Genomic DNA, 23,046 nt, shown 5'->3' with positions numbered 1-23,046 from the left:
ATGTCAGATGTTGGACAGACTGACCTGGTACATACCAGACACTACAAAGAAATTTGTTTGTTCATTTTCACCCACCACTAGTCGTTCTCCCCAACATCTATGAAAAGACTTTGTTGTGTAAAATTGCTGAAGTTTGCCTTTATAGTTGGAAAAATGCTTGACCAACCAATTTTACATTCACATTTAAATTTTAGACGACACACCTTGTCATCTGATTCTCTGTTGTTTTTTTTTAGCATTTTGAAACACATGCTCTACTGTCAAAACCTACTCTAATATATGTCCATGTTTTCCATGAAAATATATATAATTCAGCTGTCTATCTGCCAGTCTCGTTTAGAATGACCATCTTGAATCTATTAACTTTCTTTTGCAGGATCAATACATTTTCCATCATATTAAATTTTAAAACAGGACAAGATATAATCTAAGCAACTGGACTCTTTTTAATTTATTTACCAGTGGATCATACTGCTCAACTTAGCTGCCATTGTTTAATGTTTATTGCTAATATTAAATCTACTTCTTTTATTATTTATTATTATTTTAACAACATGTCAAACAGTGTCATGGTAGTTTCATCTTTTGTTTAGGTCAATATTGAGTCAAACCTCTAAATGACAGTCACAAATTACAATGTCAGGATTTCCTCTATTTAATTCCTCTTTCCCTTTATTTTGACAACTAGACAATGAGTCATATTCTATATATGTACACAATGCAATAAGGAAAAAAAATGCAAGGAATCTTCTTTTCTTTTTTAGGAAACAGAAATTCCAGAAGATGATGTACAGAGGATATATTATATGTATTTACAGAAGGTATAACTCAGAGGTTACAATATTAACCTCTTAACAAATATTGTATTTGAGCAACAGGATGAAGTAGGACTTATTGCATGAGATCAGAGGGTCAAAGCTCTTGTGCTTTTATGCGGTTTATTACTCAGCTCTATGATCTGGCATTGTATTGCTAATCAAAAACCCACATGGTGACTGACTAGGGTTTCCCTATGTATCCATAGCAGTGCAATTTTATGCTTCTTATGCAAATATTTCTTTAAAACTCTGTTTCCCTTGAAGATACAATATCCACTTCTCTCTCATGATGTTTGGAACTCCCCTTGATCATGTCTGTGACACTGTGTCTGCCTCAGCTTCCCGTGATGCTCAGACGAGACTCTGGTCTAAAGGTCATTATCTTGGCTCCAGACTGTGTCATATTTCAGGACAATAATAGACAAGCCAACTGTCTTGATAAGTGTTGTGTCTGAGTATGTTTATTCAGAGATATTTAAAAAGTTTCTTTTTTGTTTTATTAATTCTAACTTTAATTAGGTTTTTTTTATATAATACCTGTTAGTAGCATTAACTTACTAACATATTTAATCAGCACTGCTTAGTTTTACCGTTTGAGCTCGGCCTCTGTTTTTACAAGTCAGAAACAGTTTGGCCTCCAGGAAAGCAGCCAATTTTTCCCAGTGGCCTACCGTGGTATTGGAATAAAAAATACCCTGCGGCCCAAAAAGCATTTTCCCAGAGACCACCATTATAAAAGAGACGCCTGTAAGACTGTCAACAGCACAGCTGGGACTGCAGTCAAAGTCAGTTTTGACTCTATTGTGATTTTTTTCAAACTTTAAACATTTTAAATTTTACAAATCCATGAAATCGTCACAATGAGTTGTCTATGAGCGAGCCACTCCATTGTAATTTTTAGGTACCATCTTTGGTCAGATATCTAGGTACTATTAGAAATCTATGCAACAAAAAGGCTAGTACGGCAAAGTACTATTGGAGAGAGCCTAGCTAGCTGTTAACCCACAGTTTAGGGGCAAAGTGTTCCTTTAACTACAACATACTTTAATAGTGCTTATAAGTGAAGTACATCTTTAATTTGTTTAAATCCTGCAAATTAATTTAGAAATTCAGTTTTAAATCAAAACACAATGCTAAAATAATCTGAGCTGGGTCCTGAGGGATTCAAAAACACATGCCAGACAAAAAACAAACATTCTTAATAGAATGACAGTCATGGAGTAAAATCAATCTCCAGAGTTGTCACCCAGCTATACCCATGTACAAGTCATTTTTAAGTAGAAGATGATTCCAACTGTTTTGACATCTAAATTACCATAAATAAACATAAATATAGAAAACAATTTCAACTCTAACTGTGGATTAATGCTCATCAACCTTTACCAGACTGCTGCTTTTCACCAGATATCAGTTCAGCATGCAGTCACAGAGCACAGTTTGTTCTGCACACTCTGTACCATATGTTTGCTCTTAAACACACGCACACATGCGCGCAACAGGATTTGATCAAAGCTGTGGAGTACATGGAAACTAGAGGAAGAACAACACTTTACTTTGAGTTTGTGAAGTGACAGGACACACAAGGTCGGCTCAGCCCTCTGGACGAGGAGCTTTATATTAAAACCTTTGACCTGTCCTTCCCCCTCAGCTCATTGTCGTTCTGCTTACATAACTGTCAATTTATTTGCTTGTACTGCACATTAGCAACCTTAAGTGCACTTGTTCTGCACCAAAAACAAATAATCTGGACCAGGGTTATGTTCAACTATAAAATAATTCAGATGAGATTTATCTGTACGTTATAATAATAATCAAAAGATTAAATATATCACAAGAATTAAATTATATACAGATGCATTAATAAAAGCAAGATTATACAAAAGATGCATTGACTATGCATGCCAAAAACTATACTTTAAATAATTTAAAATACAATTTAGAGAAACACATCCACTAATGATCCATCTTCACATGATTCATCTTCCTCCAGCTTTTTCACATTTCTGTGTTTTTCTGTGGGATTTGTTCATTAGCTTCTGTCTCCTCTTTAAGCCGCTCCTCCCACACAAACTCCAAAGTGCAGTCCGCCATCTTGGACTTGAAGACGCATTTGAAATATTGATCCAGCTCCTCTGTGAACATGTTTTTCCAGTCTCCAATCTTACCTAAATTGTAGGAGGGGAACAGGATGAGATTTAATTAAATGCCAAATATGTGCATTTTTATTCCTCTCAGCTGATGATAATTTTAAATATAGGCCCATTGACTCTTTTATTTACAAATTTTAAGAAGACTTTTCAAGGAGCACTGTGTACAGAAGTCATAGGATTTAGTGGCATCTACGAGTCAGGATCACAGATTACAACCAGCTGAAAGAATCAGTGTTTTTCTGCTCCTCTCATCACAGACAGGGGTCGGTGTGAACATATGATAGGTCCTATAAAGAGTCAGTGTATGGTTTGTCCGTTCTGGGCTACTGTAGAAACATGACAGTGCAACATAATGGGCTCACTCCCTGTGTAGATATAAACAGCTCTAAATTCTGTTCTAATGTAACATAAACACAATTCCTATTGATTATACATTTAAGAGAACTTACTAATTCCCACCTATATACAGTATTTCTCTAATCGCTATACACTGGATCTTTAATGTTAATGACGGTATAAACAAACCTAAATTTTTATATAAATATAAACAACAATTATAAAGTTTTGGGGAAACATCTTAAGTTAGTATTTCAACAAATAAATAGTCTGCCAATCTGGGAAACATGCCAATTTAAAATTTGCATTTCTCATCAAACTTATTTTGTTTCATCTGAATTATTTTTAGAGGCCTGACGAGATTAAAGAATCTCTTGAGAGCCCTTGGGATGTGGCGACCCTCAGGGCTGAACTACTGCAGTGAAAGACCTGTAAATAATGTTTTAATTGGCAGCAGTTTCCAATTATGTAACAACATTTTTTACATTTAAATTATATAATAATATTGACATAATATTATTATTGACACAATTATTCAACTGTGTTTATTTTATCCACATACAACAGAGCCAAATCCCACCTTTTCTCATGAAGGAGCCCCTGCTATGGTCCATGATGTCTTCATTAACCAGGGTGTAGTTGACCATCTTGTTGTCCTTCATGTGGCTGAAGCTGCAGTGTTTCACACAGCTGTTGAACTCGTCCTCCAGCAGGGGACAATGTAGGTGAGCGCTCACCCTCTTTATGGCTGCATGTAGATCCTGACAGCAGGAGGATGATAATTTATTTATTTATTTAATGCAACACACTTTAGTATTGTTGTAAGCAGAGTGCAATGACTTCCTTTTAATGCTAAGTACATAAACTGTTTGTTTGAAGAAGTGACTCCAGTGTAAACAAAATTTTTATCATGTTGAACTTCCACTTTGTCTTATAAATGTTCCCCAGCCCATGAATTTGGGGAACAAGATCAATAACCAATTTACAAGAAATTGTACACATAGCTGTCCATTTAAAAATATAAGCTTATTAACGTTTAAGTGTGAGAATAATAAAGAATTATAAATTTTCTTGTACCAACGACATCTCCTCGTAGGTCATGTAAAGCAGGTTGTCCATAGTTGCTGTCTGACTGGTCCAGCCTTTAATGTGGTCAAACCAGGAGCCATAGCACACTGGAACAAATAAAAGTATAACAGATTTAACTTCTGGCTGCAGAGCTTAAGTTTCCACATCCTCTAAAAACAAACAAAATAAATGCACTTTTTTGTCCTGACATCAACTCACGTGTGCCCTCCAGAAACTGATCTAAAAATTCTGGAAATGAACCAGCATCAGGAAGGAAGTTGGCCATTTTGTGGAAGTGGTAAAAGGACACTACCGCATCTTTAGGGTTTCTGCTCACGTAGATGACCTGTGAGATGACACAGAGCAACAGCGTCAGAATATTTGTGTTTAGCTCAACCAATTTTGGGGGGCAGACACTAAAACTGTTATCTATTCAAGGCAAATTTTCTGATAGTGCTTTCCTTACGTGTGAACACATAACATAACATAAAAAATCAATGTTAATACGGATCCACTGGATTTATTTTTTCAAAAGTTTTAAGCAACATACATAGATTGCTCTAGGAGTGAGTCCTAAAACATGGAAATTAGTTAGAATTTTAGTAGTCCCAGATCCCTTGCCTCAGAGTCGATGTTTTTTTGGTTAGATGTATGTAAAAAGGTCTGTAATAAGGTCTTGCAGATTTTTGCATTGTGTATAGCCTGTTGATTGCATTTATGCAAAAAATGGTGTTCATTTGTGAAGATTATCATGCTGAACGGAACGTGTAAATATAAATGTTTATTGCTACAGGACTTATTTTCTACAATAATCTTTTAAAATTTTTGGCATTTCTGTTTTACAATGTCTGACATATACAGTACACTAATGCAACATATTTGCAATAACTAATATCAGCCTAGATATTGGTCTGATTTAATCGACATTTGTATTTATGCCTAGAATGACTCTGTGGTTCAAATGTTTGCATAAGTTTGTAAACCTGACCTTGGCTTTGGTGCCCTGGAGGGCAGGTCCCAGCAGGTGATAAGGCAGGTGTGTGGTGATGATTCGAGGTCTGGTGGGTGATGCCTCCAGCACTGCAGTGAAATAATAATGTTCCAACCAGGGAGCCCGAGCCCAGTTTGGGACAGTTTGGGATAAGTCTGGATTCCCTCTGTTGGATATGAGAGTCACAATTTCCTGCATCCATGTGGTGCCTGTTGAGAGGAAAGAGAGGAGTATCTGACATTCATTTAATCCATTCATGACAACATAAAAAAACAAATATATCCTAAAAACTAAGTCATGAATTGTGTCAATATCAGCCATGGTGACGTACATGAATTTCAACATTATGTCTGCAATTACTTACTCAAGAAGCTGTCACGATATTTGGCACCCGTCATGCAGGTGCCAAATATCGTGATCAGTTTGTCGTCTCTTCTTACCTGACTTTGGATAGGTGACAATGACGATATCCGTGTCCTCAAACGGGAATTTGAGAGCAAGCTGTAAAGAATCCTGGGTGTGCAGGTGTCCAGGAAATAAAATACCATGAAATGTCTCTATAACATCTAACCTAGCCATATCCAGTGCTGATGTAAGTGCGTTATTTTCTGCTCTTGTTTAGCTGCCTCTTGTCTAGTTGTCCTTTAGCGTTTGTCTCCCTGTAGCTCTGACTGTGCGCCTCTCTACTCTGTGTCTTTGTGCATCTGCTCTGTGAGAGAGACCGGTGACCACAGAGGCTTTACATAAGCTAAAAAGAGGAAATGCAAATGGTACTCCTAAATTGGTCTCACAGGATGGGTGTTTCTTGAAATTGAGTGCTCCATGACGTGTTTCTGTTGGCTCGCAGAGAAGTTAGCCTCACACTGGTTTTCTCATCAGAAAGCTTAGAGGATTTATAAACTGGATTTTTGAGCAATTTGTAGAGAATAAGCTCCGTGGCAAACAAATGTTGTATAAAGCTTACAAGTTTTGTTCAGCAAGATAATCTTCAAAGGTGAACATCACTTTTATGATTTACAGAGGTAAAAAGCTAACAGGCTAAAAATAAACTGCACCGGTCACATGACTTAACATCCCTAATGCAACGGGACTGTAAACTGTGTTGGTGTGATGACTTTGTCAAGTCTCATGTGCCCATTTGTCAGCAACTGTCTTTTGTGAGACACATAAAACTTCAAAATTAAAAATTAATAATGACAGATTTTATGTCATAGGACGAAAGTCTGTAAGTCTGTAAAAGTCTGTAAAGCTTTAGCAGACCTTATTGAAGGCATCTAAACAAAAAATAAAAAATAAAAAAAACAATGGCTCTGAGACGAGGCAACCAGGAGTGCGAAAAATGCAAATTCTCTTCTGGGTCTTAGGACTCATTCCAAGGGTACTCTGTATGCAAAAGATGGACAGATTATGAGACAATGGGCCCCTGGACACAAATATGCAAGAGGCCCCACCATCTCTCCTAAGAAACAGCAAGACACACAGACTGAGGTGGTTTTGTGTCTTTTTTTGTGTAATTTTATGACTCTTTGTGGTATTTTTGTCATATTTGGTCATTTTGTGTGTCTTTGTGGTTGCTTTGTGTCTCCATGTGGTTGTTTCATGTCTCTTTGAAGCAACTGTTTGTCTCTTTGTACTGTGTTTTTGTCTTTTTGTTGTTTTGTGGCTATTTGAGGTCATTTAATGTCTGTTCTTGGTAACTTTGTCTTTTTTGGTTGCATTGTGTCTCCTTGTAGATGTTTGCTTGTCTCCTTGTGGTTGTTTGGTGTTTCTTAGTGGTTGTTTTGCCCATTTTTGTAGTTATTTATTTCTATATGCAGTTCCTTTGCATCTCTTTGTGAATATTTTCACTTGGTCACTACATAATAGCTTGAGTGACATCTTGTAGGTGGGGGCCAGCGGGCCCTTGACACTTGCCCTGGGCCTTTGCCAGGTAGGCCAGTTCAGTCATCTATCCATGGCCCCTGCCATGTATAATCACAACTGCCAGCCAGACTCTTTTGCTGCCAGCTGGCTGGTATCCAGTTTCTACACTTTTTTTTTTTTAAGGCCATCATTTACCTATCAGAGTTACAGTAGTTGCTGGCTGAAATTTCAAATAAGTTTAACAGTGGTCTAGTTGACAATATTTGTTATTCACAGCATGAACCCTGAGTTTATGCTTACATTTCCCAATACTGACTTTAAAGTTCAAGACGAGAAAAACTCTGACTGACATTATCTTGTGTTTATTTGTACCAACTTGTTCCAGCTCTTTACTAATTTCAAATGATATTAACACTGAGTAATATATTAAACTAAACACTGAACGTGTTGCGTGACCAAATTTGATAGTGCACACCCTTGGGTCCCCAGCAATACATCTTCCAAATATAAAATAGGTTGGATTAACGGTTCTCCAGATTTGTGAAGGACACAAAGAAAGACAGACAGAGATCCCTTGCTTTCTTGTTAGATGGTAACTATTTTTTATAAAAATGGTCTGTACGGGAATATGTAGGCCTATAATTAGACTACTTGAGAATACTGAAGTATAGTATTTTGAAAGAAGAATTACACCATTTCACTGTGACCAGTATTTTTCAGGATGCAGCTAGAGAATGATAATGGTCTTTGAAGGGTGGAGGCTTTATCGACTGAATCATCGCTTCAGTCTTTGTGATGGAGATGCTTAAAGGACATGCATGGTATGTGTTAACCCTTTAATGGTCCTCTCTACTGTTTGATGGGGCACATTTTGATAATACTGGGCGATGATATCTCTGTGTTTACTTAACGAAGGAATATATAAGGAGAAAAGTGTACAACTGTTTGACCTCATAATTATCTCTGCCAGACATTAGCTCTCTTAACCTCTTAACTGGTTTGTAGGGGCTGCAAGTCCTAAACAAAGTCCTTGAGCATAGGCTGTACAACTCATCAAAAATGATCATCCACATTCACTTAAATGAGGTGGTTGTATGAAATAAAAACCTGTACACACCTGAGTGCATCACAAAACGATATGACTTGATAATCCTTGTTTCACTCTTTGACATAGTGAAGTGGGCGTAATTTACTGGTGACTGTCATCATCTTTATGGAGTAATAGGAGAAGCAGCCTTGAAGATAAGAGGGCGGAGTTGACAGGAGCAATAAATCAACACTTCCAGAAAGCATTTCACCTATTGTTCTGTATGTTAGAGTCAATATAGGCTTTTAGTGCACTTTCAGGCATGAAGAAAATCATTATTTCAGTCATTACACTCAAGTATTATCCGATCCAATTCATGGACCAGAAAACATAAAAAAAAAAACAACTGTTCAGCACACCACTGAGTATTATTAATTTTTATTTTGTCCTAATATCAGAAATGCAGAAGAAGAGCGCTCGCCTCGTCCTGTCAACTGAGCCTTTGCGTCACTAACTGCATGCACAAAGACAAACTTTATTTATACAATGTATAAAAAACATGTAGGTTTTTAATCAGGTGTTTTCTTTTCTATAGTTTGTTTATGCACTTTATGAATCCCGGGTTGTATCATGACGTGACTGTTGATTTTGTCCTTTTGTCACTAAGTCGGTATCAGCAATACATCTTCCAAATATAAAATAGGTTGGATTAACGGTTCTCCAGATTTGTAAAGGACACAAAGAAAGACAGACAGAGATCCCTTGCTTTCTTGTTAGATGGTAACTATTTTTTTATAAAAATGGTCTGTACGGGAATATGTAGGCCTATAATTAGACTACTTGAGAATACTGAAGTATAGTATTTTGAAAGAAGAATTACACCATTTCACTGTGACCAGTATTTTTCAGGATGCAGCTAGAGAATGATAATGGTCTTTGAAGGGTGGAGGCTTTATCGACTGAATCATCGCTTCAGTCTTTGTGATGGAGATGCTTAAAGGACATGCATGGTATGTGTTAACCCTTTAATGGTCCTCTCTACTGTTTGATGGGGCACATTTTGATAATGCTGGGCGATGATATCTCTGTGTTTACTTAACGAAGGAATATATAAGGAGAAAAGTGTACAACTGTTTGACCTCATAATTATCTCTGCCAGACATTAGCTCTCTTAACCTCTTAACTGGTTTGTAGGGGCTGCAAGTCCTAAACAAAGTCCTTGAGCATAGGCTGTACAACTCATCAAAAATGGTCATCCACATTCACTTAAATGAGGTGGTTGTATGAAATAAAAAACTGTACACACCTGAGTGCATCACAAAACGATATGACTTAATAATTCTTGTTTCACTCTTTGACATAGTGAAGTGGGCGTAATTTACTGGTGACTGTCATCATCTTTATGGAGTAATAGGAGAAGCAGCCTTGAAGATAAGAGGGCGGAGTTGACAGGAGCAATAAATCAACACTTCCAGAAAGCATTTCACCTATTGTTCTGTATGTTAGAGTCAATATAGGCTTTTAGTGCATTTTCAGGCATGAAGAAAATCATTATTTCAGTCATTACACTCAAGTATTATCCGATAAAAATTCATGGACCAGAAAACATAAAAAAAAAAACTGTTCAGTACACCACTGAGTATTATTAATTTTTATTTTGTCCTAATATCAGCTACACATCATAAATGCACATGTGTGTCTAGTTTATTTTTATTGATGGGTTTTGAACAAAAGTGTACTTTGCACATCTATTTTAAAGCAGGTGCATAAGGGAGCGACAAGTAGGACACGATTTGTAGACAAACTCCCACACACTGTGTAACTTGCGAAAGAAATTTGTTGCAACATTTCAGTAATTAGACAGAGAGAGGCCCTTTTAAGTAGAGAGTACCTGTGAGTTTGCAATCAACCACATTTCCCATGTGCTGTAGGAAGGCATAAATAACAATCATCAATTTACAATGTGACAATTGGCAATATTATACACAGAGCTATTATTTACGTACTGATGCTGTGTTTTTGTCACCTGCATTGCAAACATATCCCGACAGATTCATCAACTACTTTATCTTGCAAGATTTGGAAATGTGTCTTTTCGAGAATGCAGTTTAACCTTTAGGATTTTAAGTATTTATTTAAAGGAACTTAACCTATTTAACATTTTGGGGTATGTTTATGATTGTCGCTATCTATATTATACACAGAGACTGGCCGTCTCTGTGTATAATATAGATTGTCATGCTTTTTCATTGCAAGTGGGAAATGTGGTTGATTCTTATGTAAGGCACTCCTTACTTAAGAGAGTGTCTGGTCTATTCAAGTGACCAAAATGTCACATAAAGCATTATTTCTTTTGCAAGTAAGACAGTTTGTCTGCAAATTAATTGTTTTTCGACAAGACTTAATGTCTGTGAATAAGCTTGGACTTGGACTACTCAGACAATACTCTCGATTGTAATTATTAAGTTATGGCTTAGGCCTTTTTTAATGGAATTTGTTGACAATAAGGAGAAGGATAATACATTTAACACATACACACTGTCGTTGTACAGAATCCCTTCATCATATCATCTAAGCTGTTAAAAAACTTGTAAGATCATTAATTAAGTTTCAGTTCATGTGAGGACTTGCTATATACATCTCTTCCACATGTAAAAGTTTACATTAAACTTCACAGTCATTCCTTTTCACAGTGAAGATGATTAATGTTCCCCAGACTGCTGTGCCCAGCACTTCTGGAACAACCCATGTAAAACTAAAAGATATTCCCGTCCACAGCATATGCTGTGAACTTTAGAAATGCAGTCAAAAGGTATGCTAAACATTAACCAACATACACTTCTTAACAACTGAACAGATAATAAAATTATTGAGCTACTGTTCTGCATGTATGACTGCTGACGCTGTAATGAGAAACAGACTCAGGACAGAGGAGGAGCATGAGCAGAGCAGATCCTCAGGGTCATAATAGGATAAAAACTGACAGAAAACCAGTGTGAGATTCAGAGAGAATCTGCCTGGACGCAAACAGAAAACTTAAAGACTGACAATTGGCAATCCAGAAAGACAACTGTTCCAGCAGAAGCTAGAATCAGGATTACTCAGAGGTTAAAGAAAGTAAAATCTTAAGTAGAGGAAAGAGCTGACAAAATGCTGTACAAGGTTATCTCTGCTGTATGTTTAGCGTTGTGGATCAGTTCTGGTGCTGTTACCTCACAGGAGGACCCGCACATGACCAGAGCCAAGCAGCTGATGTCTGAGACCCCGCTCATTGACGGGTATGTGAAAATGTCTTTTGCATAAAGTAAACTGTGCTTTGTATGATGTTTGTGATAATATTATGTGCTGTTTGCCATGTGAGTAGCATTAACATTTTATGTTCTGTTGTAAAAGCTCACTTCTGGAAGCAATTTCTAGCGTTGGTACGGGCAGTTCCCCCCCTGCTGTCAAACACAGTTTATGATGAAAGTTTTAAGAACACGCTCTATGAAGGTGTTACCTTTTACTTTCGGATTTTTCAGCCATAACGACCTGCCTTGGCAGCTTCGAAAGCAGTTCAACAACCAGCTCAACAATGTAGATCTTAACACACTGGACACAACACACACCAACATCCCCAAGATCAAGGAGGGACGACTGGGAGCGCAAGTATGTACAGAACATAATGTCCTGGGAACTGTAAAATGAAAGGGAACTCCCGTCAAGGTCAAGTGATTGATTTTTTTCTGGGCCCCACATCCCTTTGTCAAAGCTGCTTCACAGTTCACAGATGTTCTTAAGATAATAGAAATTAATAAATCTGATGATAACACTGAGAGGTCTTAAAGCTAATCTCTAAAACCATCTGATCTAATGATGTTTTTTAATATCTCTTAAGCACCTGTGCCTCACAAGTAACAGCATCTTCTTTTTCACCGTTACTGCAACTTTCCAGGACAACACTGATTACTTTACATGTGAGCCATGGAGCTGTGTAGTTGTACTGTGTGGCTCTAATGTGTCAAAACAAAGGGTGACGAACGTGGGCCTAAAGGTTTTATATTGGCAACAATTATTTTCCATGTTATTAAACAAAATTAGAAGAAGAATTCATCCAGTTAAGATTCATTTGTATGCAGATAATGCAGTTATTTACACAGTCCACCACAATTCAGCTTATATATAGCCTGCATGAAACAACACATGAAGAACACACAGGGCAGAGTATCTAAGATCATATTCATAATCGTGGTCATCATCATCTTCATCATATTTGATTATAGAGGACTTCAAAAGTTACAAAGTGTTTTACAAAGTGGTTTACAAAGGCAGCAAAATCAAACAGACAAATCTTAAAATCATCAGGTTATATAAAAAAAACAGAGTTAAAGGGAGCGATTAGAAAAACAGCTATTTGGTGTATAAAAAAAACAGTACAATGATGATACACTTTTAGTAGTACATCCTCAGAAAATTGTAGTTTCACCAGAGCAGACACATATCAATAACATTTGTTGGAACATACATCGGCTAATGTAAAGTGCATTTAGGTTCTATTAGCAATTCTTATGAATTCTCCTTCACTTTCTGTGATCTTTTTCCACTGAAGTCACAGAAAAGTGTCCCACACTCCAGGCTATATGAACAAAGCATACATTATCAGTCATCAATGAAGCAATACAAAAGAGATGTGATACTAATAAGGAAAAGCCCTTTCAACTTCCCCCTTTATACACAGCAGTGCAGGTAATTCACACAGTCTTTTGTTCTTCTTTCAGTTCTGGTCTGCCTACGTTCCCTGTGAAACTCAGTACAAAGATGCTGTCAGACAAACTCTGGAGCAGATTGATGTAATTCACAGGATGTGTCAGAAATATCCAGAAACGTTCATGTTTGCCACCAGCAGCCAAGGTGAGACTTTCAGCTGTACCAGTTATTTCAGAGACATTTCCCACCTCTGTTCATACTGGCCTCTGAATCACCCGTCGTCTCTCATGTTTGCACTGCACAGACATCATGGAGGCCTTCAAGATGAGCAAGACAGCCAGTCTGATTGGGGTGGAGGGGGGTCACTCCCTTGACAGTAGTCTGGGCACCCTTCGCACCATGTACCAGCTGGGGGTTCGCTACCTCACACTCACACACTCCTGCAACACACCCTGGTAAGAGCTGGCAGCATAGCAGGTTTACAGCGGTAAAATTCACACACATGAAATACACAGAAAAATGGCTGTGACTGTTCAGCCCAGTCACCAGAAACTGTTGGTAATATATATATATATATATGTATATAATTTCTGCAAACCACGAATGTTATATTTGCACCTTTTTTATGTATCATATCAATTTTTCTAAAGTGACATGGTAGATGAGCTGACTCTGTTATCTGGGTCGGGAGGGGACTGTGGATGGTGTGACACCTAGATGAGACTGCTAAGCCACAAACCACTGCTTGAGACAAAACTGGTTGCGTTTTAGCGAACCAATGCTTTTTTCCAGGGGATTTTACGGCAACAAATTGGGATGTTTTGTAGCGACCAGTCACTGTGTTTCCACTGAGCATAATGCAGCGAAAAACATATATATATATATATATTTTTTTTTTTTGTTATTATACAGCACTAGTTTTTTAGTCCCCCCCATAACCATAACATAACCATAACCTAAGTGTTCTTTTGTGCCTAAATTTAATCACACATTAACTGCAGTGATGTTGATTCATAAAGTTTCAATTTATCCCCTACATAGTAAACAAATGTAAAGTATCCGCTGTTTACAGAAACGTACAAAGCCAACATTTTTTTCTGAATTGGACTGTCAAATCATTCAATCATTTTTACTTATTTTATTCTGTGTAAACAGTTTTAAACTGTCACAGTTTTACTTTAAACTATTATGTATTGGGCTACATAGAGTGAATTTTGTCATTTTCAATTGATCTGCTAAATATTTTTATTACTTGATTGACTGAATGGTTAGTAAAACATCAGAAAATAATAAAAAATGCTCAGTACAATTATCAATAGCCAAAGTGCCATCTTTAAATTGCCTGCTTTGTCCAACATATAGTTAGACCACATAATCCACCAATACAATCCCTCTGAGCTCTGAGCACACACTCATACACGCATGTGTATCAGTTATGAACAAAAACATAAAATGAAGAGCTGCCATTCAATTGCACCACTTGAAAATCTATCAACACGCAGCAAATATGTCTAGTTCGCTGATATTTTAATTTATTTTGCTTAAGTTAAAGAAACAACAAAATAGCTACAGCACACTAAAGACAGTCTTAGGAGGGTTGCTAGAGAAAAATAGATGTACAGTCTTTAAGGAGAATACACGCTTTACTTTATTCTCGATTTATTACTTGAACTTTCAGGCTCAGTCATATCTAATTTGTAGTACAATCAGATGTATTGTTCAGTTTTGTTGTGGGGAATTCAGGGGATTCCAGTAGGCCTGTGGCGCTCTCAGTATCATATTCTCTGGGGAAGCTGGATCTCATCAGGCAGCTAAATGTGCAGCTGGGATTGTGGGAGGAAATGAAAAAAATGTCTCTCTGACGCCTCTTAAAACCAGGCATGTCCAAAGTCCAGTCTGGGGGCCAATCTGACGCTTTCAGAGGAGATGGAAAGTGGAATATGTTTTCACTAAGAGATGAAACAGCTGCATTTGTTTTGTTTTTTTTGTTTTTTTTAATGACCCATTTCATGCCAGAAGCAGCAGTGAATCTCCACATGATCTGGTATGGCCCCCATTCAAAAAGTTCAGACACCCTGTCCCTGACACCTGTCTTAAACTGTATCAGTGTATTTTTTTTACCTGCCTATTTTTGCTTCTTTGGTCTGCACAAGTTTAGAATATGTGCTTAATGCTTTGTGATATAATGCAATCACATTGAAAAGAACAGTTTGTGACCTCTGAATCACCAAATTTACTAATTACGATTAATATGTATAGTCGTATACCTTAGTGTAGTTTCCAGGTTAGATAGAAATTTGATCCCTGATTAATCAAATCTAACTTTCTCCACTGATTAGTTTGCCTTTTTTCACAGTATGTTCTTTTTTTTATTTTTATTTTTTTATTGTCAGGGCGGATAATTGGCGCGTCGACACAGGATCAGAGCCCTCTCAACACAATGGCTTGTCTCCTTTTGGCAAGGTCAGTTTACAAGCAGAAGTGAGCAAATGATGCTCAATATAATAAGTTACCAATAAGTGTCCTAAAAATTATACTTTTGTGCCGGTTTACTTTTAACATCAGTTGATTACAGGCTTGAACATAATATCCAAGATGTTTAAAAATTAAATGACTGGACACTTACCTTTGAACTGACTGTCTTTATAACACAGATGTGTCCAAGCAATCAAAGTAACGACATTTTCCATTTATTCATTTCCGAAATCAAAAATGAATAAATGATTGAATCAAAGTTCTGGTCAAAACACAAAGTACAAACAAATCTCTTAAACAAACCATACTGTTTTTTTTTTCCTGAAAAGGCTAATTTAGTGACAGTAGAATTTTTTTTTTTTTTTTTAAAATGAAAAAAAAAAAAAAAGATTTTAGTGTTATCATTTTTGGTTCTGTAAACAAAATTGATAATAGTAATAATCATTGCTCTTTCATATGACAGCAACTAATAAAGGAGATGAACCGTCTGGGAATGCTGATCGACCTGGCTCATGTGACTGTGGCAGTGATGAATCAGGTACTGGACATATCTGAAGCTCCTGTCATCTTCAGCCACTCTTCTGCCTACAGTGTCCGTCCACACAAAAGAAACGTCCCCGATGATGTTCTCCTGAGAGTGGTGAGTTTGTGTGTGCATGTGTGTGTGCGTGCATGCGTGTGTATGTGTTTTAAATCAATCAAATCAATACGTTTTTAAATGAATGCAGTGGAGTTTGACAAGTACAATATTTTCTCTGACATGTAGTGGACTATACAGTAGCAGAAAATGGAAATATTGATCATTTGGATATCAATTATTCACCCAATGTTCAATGTTCATGAAGAAAACGTTTTTTATCGAATGCCTCCATGGTGAGCAAAGAATCCAAAAATTCGTGATGAATTTAAGTAATATGGTTCCACATTTAACATCAGTAAAACTATATCAAAACATCTTTCCATACTCTTACACAGCTCATACAGTTTAATTCAGATCTCATGTATTTACTCATTAGGTCAAACCTTCCCAAACACATGCACCTTTGCTAAAACCTAACTTTGTAAAACACTTCAGAATAAAAAGTCTCAGGCACTGAAGAGTAGTGCATCTGAGCAAGCATGCACGTTTGATCTCTGCTCAATGGAAAACACAAGCAGAATTCAAACGCGCATGACTTCTTTACAAAAGTGTTTTAGATCATAATGTTTTGGCAAAAATGCGTGTGTGGGAAGTACAGAGGATACAACAAGATAAATGAGACTTGGATTATACTGCATGAGTTGTGCAAGAGTTTGTAAACACATCTTGTAATATAGTTTTGCTGTTGCTAAATGTGCCCCCCTATGACCTAAATTCATCAATTCATTTTCTCAGTTTATGGATTCTTCATTCACTGTTGAGACAGGCAAGAAAAATGAGCTTTCTCAACAAATTCAACATAAGACAGGGCGATTTAATGATATACATCGATCATTTGCAGGCAGACTAATGCTTTTAGAGTATGCGACTAAATGTTACTGAGCTACATCAACATTCTGTAAAATGACCAGCCAACTAAAGCTGTTAAACACTTCAAAAACATATCCTATCTCTGCTGCTTATTATCTCAGATAACACACCTGTAAATGCTTTTTTATAGCACCTGGCACCTCGTGTCCAGTTCAACTGATGCATGCAAAAGAGCTGTTTCCCAGTTAAAGGCAGTAAAACACCAAACAAAAGGAGTTATTGTGCAGCAGCTGTAAAATAGCAAACAGATAACAAAGCACCTTAGTTGTAACCAAAAGATGCACAGTCCTTATAGATAAGAATGAAGAGGTCAATACCTTGGTGTACTTGGACTGTTGACTTTGAATTCACGTCTTGGCTGCAGTCACGTCTCTCCTGTTCCTGTTCTGCACATCTAGTCACTATAGAGTGTCTTCTGCTTAACAAAGCAGAAATGACACAGTGTCTCACTGCGTCCGTCCTATAGATCAGAATTTCTAGGTCATTTAAGTGTTTCACTGTCACATAACATCCTGTCTGTCTCTCCAGAATCAGACAGGAGGAATTGTCATGGTGAATTTCTACACCGACTATGTGACCGAGAGCAAGACTGCTTACATCTCAGATGTTGCTGGTAAATTACTGTCATGATCATGACAACTGCTATAAACCTGGTGAAATATTAACATTTATCATTCTTTTTGTAAGAATAAAAAGTGTCTATCCACTTTATTGCAATGTTTACTGCTTTCATCATAGATCACTTTGACCATATAAAGAAAGTGGCTGGGGCAGGCATCATTGGTTTTGGTGGAGATTACGACGGGGTTACAAGGTGAGTTCAATACTCTCATATGTTCACTTGAAGATGAGCTTTGTGTCAAAAGACTGCAAAGCTGGGCTGAAACAGTCAGTAAAATACAAAAAAATAAATATACACTAAGCGCGTCAATATTAAAAGTTAACTGAGCATGTCTTCACATGTTGTCCTCTCAGACTACCGGAGGGTCTGGAGGACGTGTCCAAGGTCCCCAGAGTGGTGGCTGAACTACTGAAGAGAGGATGGACTGATGAGGAGGTCAAAGCTGCTTTGGGAAAAAACCTGCTCAGGGTCCTGAGCAAGGCTGAGGAGGTGAGTGTGTCTCACAAATTGATGATGTCATCAGGGTTATCTCAATTTGGGCTTAAAGTTTAAAAACAGTGTGAGTTGCAAACTGAGGTTGTAAAGTTTGAAAAACATGCAGGTTAACCAGGCTGGGAGGCCTGGAACCATGCTCTAAAATCCAACCCATATGGGTTGATTTAGCATACTGGTTCCAAAACTTTTTGGGACATTTTTTACAGTTTACTTCTTCGTATTGCTTTTTGGGTCATTTCTTCAACATGCCATTTATGGTGTTTTTCGGAGTCTTTGCAATGGCATGTTTCTGCACTATTTATAAGGTTTTCAGCTGTTTTTGGGACATGACATGCCTTGCTTTTTGGGTAATTTTTTCAACATTGTATATCATGGTGTTTTGGGCATTTTTGCAACTTTATATGGTATGGCGTGTCTCTGCACGCTATTTTCTTCTGTTTTGACGTGTTTTCAGCTGTTTTTGGGACGTGTCATATTTTGACATTTTTGCCATACTATAGCCTTGCCTTTTTGTTCATTTTTTTCAACATGTTGTATCATGGTGTTTTTGGCCATTTTTGCAACTCTTCTATGGTATGGCGTGTGAATGCACGCTATTTCCTGTTGTTTTGAGGTGTTTTCAGCTGTTTTTGGGACGTGTCATATTTTGACATTTTTGCCATACTATAGCCTTGCCTTTTTGTTCATTTTTTCAACATGCTATATCATGTTGTTTTTTGGCCTTTTTTGCAACTTTCTATGCTATGGCGTGTCTCTGCATGCTATTTTCTTCTGTTTTGAGGTGTTTTCAGCTGTTTTTGGGACGTGTCATATTTTGACATTTTTGCCATACTATAGCCTTGCCTTTTTGGTCATTTTTTCAACATGTTGTATCATGGTGTTTTTGGCCATTTTTGCAACTTTCTATGGTATGGTGTGTGAATGAACACGCTATTTTCTGCTGTTTTGAGGTGTTTTCAGCTGTTTTTGGGACGTGTCATATTTTGACATTTTTGCCATACTATAGCCTTGCCTTTTTCGATCATTTTTTCAACATGCTGTATGATGGTGTTTTTGGCCATTTTTTTGCAACTTTCTATGCTATGGGTGTCTCGGCACGCTATTTTATGTGTTTTGAGGTGTTTTCAGCTGTTTTTGGGACGTGTCATATTTTGACATTTTTGCCATACTATAGCCTTGCCTTTTCAGGTCATTTTTTTCAACATGTTTATCATGTGTTTTTGGCCATTTTTGCAACTTTCTATGGTATGGCGTGTCTCTGCACGCTATTTTCTTCTGTTTTGAGGTGTTTTCAGCTGTTTTTGGGACGTGTCATATTTTGACATTTTTGCCATACTATAGCCTTGCCTTTTCGATCATTTTTTCAACATGCTATATCATGGTGTTTTTGGCCTTTTTTGCAACTTTCTATGCTATGGCGTGTCCTCGGTGTTTTTGGCCTTTTTTTGCAACTTTCTATGCTATGGCGTGTCTCGAGACGCTATTTTATGCTGTTTTGAGGATACTATAGCCTTGCTTTTCAGTCATTTTTTTCAACATGCTATATCATGGTGTTTTTGGCCATTTTTGCAACTTTCTATACTATGGCGTGTCTCGGCACCCTATTTTATGCTGTTTTGAGGTGTTTTCAGCTGTTTTTGGGACGTGTCATATTTTGACATTTTTGCCATACTATAGCAGCCTTGCCTTTTCGGTCATTTTTCAACATGCTATATCATGGTGTTTTTGCCATTTTTGCAACTTTCTATGCTATGGCGTGTCTCGGCACGCCTATTTTCCTGCTTGTTTTGGTGTTTTCAGCTGTTTTTGGGACGTGTCATATTTTGACATTTTTGCCATACTATAGCCTTGCCTTTTCGGTCATTTTTTTCAACATGCTATATCATGTTGTTTTTGCCATTTTTTGCAACTTTCTATACTATGGCGTGTCTCGGCACCTATTTTATTGTTCTTTTTGAGGTGTTTTTCAGCTGTTTTTTTTAGGACGTGTCATATTTTGACATTTTTGCCATACTATAGCCTTGCCTTTTTGGTCATTTTTTTTTTTTCAACATGCTATATCATGTTGTTTTTGGCCATTTTTGCAACTTTCTATACTATGGCGTGTCTCGGCACGCAATTTCCTGTTGTTTTGAGGTGTTTTCAGCTGTTTTTGGGACGTGTCATATTTTGACATTTTTGCCATACTATAGCCTTTTCTGTCTTTTTTTTCAATATGCTATATCATGGATTTTTTGGCCATTTTTGCAACTTTCTATACTATGGCGTGTCTCGGCACCCTATTTTATGCTGTTTTGAGGTGTTTTCAGTTGTTTTTTGGGACGTGTCATATTTTGACATTTTTGCCATACTATAGCCTTGCCTTTTCGTCATTTTTTTTCAACATGCTGTATCATGTTGTTTTTGGCAGTTTTTGCAACTTTCTATGCTATTTCTTGTCTCGGCACGCAATTTTCTGTGTTTTGAGGTGTTTTCAGCTGTTTTTGGGACGTGTCATATTTTGACATTTTTGCCTTACTATAGCCTTGCCTTTTCTGTCTTTTTTTTTCAATATGCTATATCATGGATTTTTTGGCCATTTTTGCAACTTTCTATACTATGGCGTGTCTCGGCACCCTATTTTATGCTGTTTTGAGGTGTTTTCAGCTGTTTTTGGGACGTGTCATATTTTGACATTTTTGCCATACTATAGCCTTGCCTTTTCGGTCATGTTTTCAACATGCTGTGTCATGTTTTTGGCCATTTTTGCAACTTTCTATGCTATGGCATGTCTCGGGACGCTATTTTATGCTGCTTTGAGGTGTTTTTTTTAGCTATTTTTGGGACGTGTCATATTTTGACATTTTTGCCATACTATAGGCTTGCTTTTCGGTCATTTTTTAAACATGCTATATTTTGGTGTTATTGGCCTTTTTTTGCAACAGAATCTCCATAAGAGAATAAAAATTAGTGTTTAGTGGTTAGAACATCATTTTTAGTCTAATTCTGATATTGGCTTGGGTTTTTTTGTCATGTTGTTAAAGACCGCAATAAAACTACATTGCAACTGACTTTACTCATCTCCAGTGATCCTTGGCAGAAGCTACAACGTCCACCACGAGTTTTGAGGAAAGCTTGCAAGAATAGTTAAATTAGATTAAGTTTGAGTTTATCTTTGAGAAATCTCACATGCCACACTATTATTTTCTTTCAACATACTGTTGGGAGGTGCATTTATACATGTAAATGAAAAGTTTTGATTAAGCATTTAAAAACTGATTGGAGTTTCAATTTCAAATGAAACTGTAGAAATACAATACTTTTACATGTGAGTGCCTAGTGCTTTGGTAGCAGGTGGACCCTGTGAGTAAACACACACACGCACATACACCTACACTTGTCACAATGACTTTTTGTCTGCCGCCTGACAGTCACATCTTTGTGTGTTTGTTTGTGTGTGTGTGTGTGTGTGTGTGTGTGTGTGTGTGTGTGTGTGTGTGTGTGTGTGTGTGTGTGTGTGTGTGTGTGTGTGTGGTAGGTCCGTGACGCTCTGAAAGACCTGAGTCCAGATGATGTTCCAATTCCATATGATGAGGTGAAGAACTCTTGTAGGACGAGCTACGGTTACCCTAATGCTGGAGCTGTCCATTCAATCAGCACACTGGCTCTTCTGCTTACACTGGCTCTCCAAGCTTTTATTAAATCAACAGCTTTATGAGCTGCTTATCAATACAACTAATCTCTATAATGTATCCATGAATACTAAATAAATCAGTTTTAAATGTCAGGATGTTTTCTACAGATCCTCTCTGCACCAACAAAAAAAACTAAATTATTTCAGTTTACTATCCAAATGTTTTCACCGCCAGGTTTGTTGATTTTTCTTTTTTTTTGGTTTCTTCGTTTAATTCACTGAAAATGATAAACAGTGTTACAGTTATCATGATAATAATGACAGCGGCACACTGATAAACATGTTGGACCATATTGAGTTTATTCAACTCATCTGGTTGTTTTTATCCCACCATAACACTGTCCAAAAGAGGCTGCTGTGGGCAAATGTTAAGTGTGTGGTGACACACGGCTAAAGTCACATCAGTATAATCTGAATGCACATACACAAAATATTCATCATCAGTATACTGACATTTTCACAGGAAATAGTACAGTATATGTCCAGCACTCCATCCAGTGGTCTGAGTGGTAAAGAGATGCAAAATATCTCTGGCTTCTTCCAATTTTGGGGATTTCCATACTTTGACTTTAATTTATGCACTAGCCAGGTAGGTAGGTAGGTAGGGAAATTTGACTGGATTTAGTGACTTGATGGTTAAAATAAACCAAGGCAATATTTTTTCATTACTTGGGTTTTCACTTGGAAAGGACATTGATAGACAAAAAAAATGTTTAAACATTTATAATGTTAATTTGTTTCTCTGAAATACTTGTTGGCCTTCAATCAGTTTTTAGAGGTATGTTTTTGTTCAACGAAGGTAAAATTGTAAATCATCTCCCAGTGCACAGTAAACTATTACACAATAACATCTCCTGAAGGCTGATCAAGTGGTGTTTTTCTCTTATTACAAAGACACAGTGCAACCTTGGAAGAGAGTTGAAAGAATTACATTCACCTTAAAAGATAGAAAGACATCAACAAGCAGAATGTCCTCACTGAATAACATTAGATATACATTTCTTATAAAAAAAAAAAAACAACAACAAAAAAACGTTAGACTGAAAATATCTAATGCCCTTCAGTTAAGGACAGGGACAGTTCACCCCAAAATAATAAAAAAAAAAATTCTCTTACCTGTTTTGGTTGCCGGGTGCTGCTGATATTGGCCGTAGAGATGTCTGCCTTATGTCCAATATAATGGAACCAGATGGTGCTTGGCTTGTGGTGCTCAAAGAGCCAAAAAAAAATACATTAAAAAAAACAGCAATGTCTCTTTCAAAATCACAAATCTTTTACTCAAGATAACCCACAGACCTTGTTGTGAGCAGTTTCATTTAGGAGCTATTTTCT

At 37.1% G+C, this 23,046-nt stretch overlaps 2 protein-coding genes across 3 annotated transcripts; one reads left to right on the top strand and one right to left on the bottom strand.

The window, feature by feature from the left end:
• Positions 1-705: 705 nt before the first annotated feature.
• On the bottom strand, positions 706-6,056 carry sult5a1 (sulfotransferase family 5A, member 1). Its single transcript, XM_042493606.1, has 6 exons — positions 5,804-6,056; positions 5,361-5,572; positions 4,592-4,718; positions 4,382-4,479; positions 3,885-4,065; positions 706-2,983 (listed from the first exon to the last, which is right to left on the bottom strand). The coding sequence occupies exons 1-6, from the start codon at positions 5,940-5,942 to the stop codon at positions 2,814-2,816; spliced, it is 927 nt and encodes a 308-aa protein (XP_042349540.1). The 5' UTR covers positions 5,943-6,056; the 3' UTR covers positions 706-2,813.
• Positions 6,057-9,089: 3,033 nt separating this feature from the next.
• Positions 9,090-22,922, top strand: dpep1 (dipeptidase 1). Of its 2 annotated transcripts, XM_042493586.1 has the most exons (11): positions 9,090-9,263; positions 11,473-11,531; positions 11,775-11,901; positions 13,011-13,143; positions 13,244-13,394; positions 15,333-15,402; positions 15,878-16,054; positions 17,453-17,537; positions 17,663-17,738; positions 17,900-18,035; positions 21,559-22,922. In XM_042493586.1, exons 1-11 carry the CDS (start codon positions 9,261-9,263, stop codon positions 21,736-21,738), a joined length of 1,197 nt encoding a protein of 398 aa, XP_042349520.1. In that variant the 5' UTR covers positions 9,090-9,260; the 3' UTR covers positions 21,739-22,922. The 2 variants fall into 2 exon arrangements, with proteins under 2 accessions (XP_042349520.1, XP_042349511.1); XM_042493577.1 differs by lacking the exon at positions 9,090-9,263 and having other exon boundaries at positions 11,267-11,531.
• The last annotated feature ends 124 nt before the right edge of the window (positions 22,923-23,046 follow it).

This window comes from Plectropomus leopardus, chromosome 1 (assembly GCF_008729295.1).
Source record: "Plectropomus leopardus isolate mb chromosome 1, YSFRI_Pleo_2.0, whole genome shotgun sequence".
In the NCBI taxonomy this organism is placed as follows: Eukaryota; Metazoa; Chordata; class Actinopteri; order Perciformes; family Serranidae; genus Plectropomus; species Plectropomus leopardus.
Note: the sequence above shows the minus strand (reverse complement) of the source record. Positions and strands in the feature narration are given on the sequence as shown.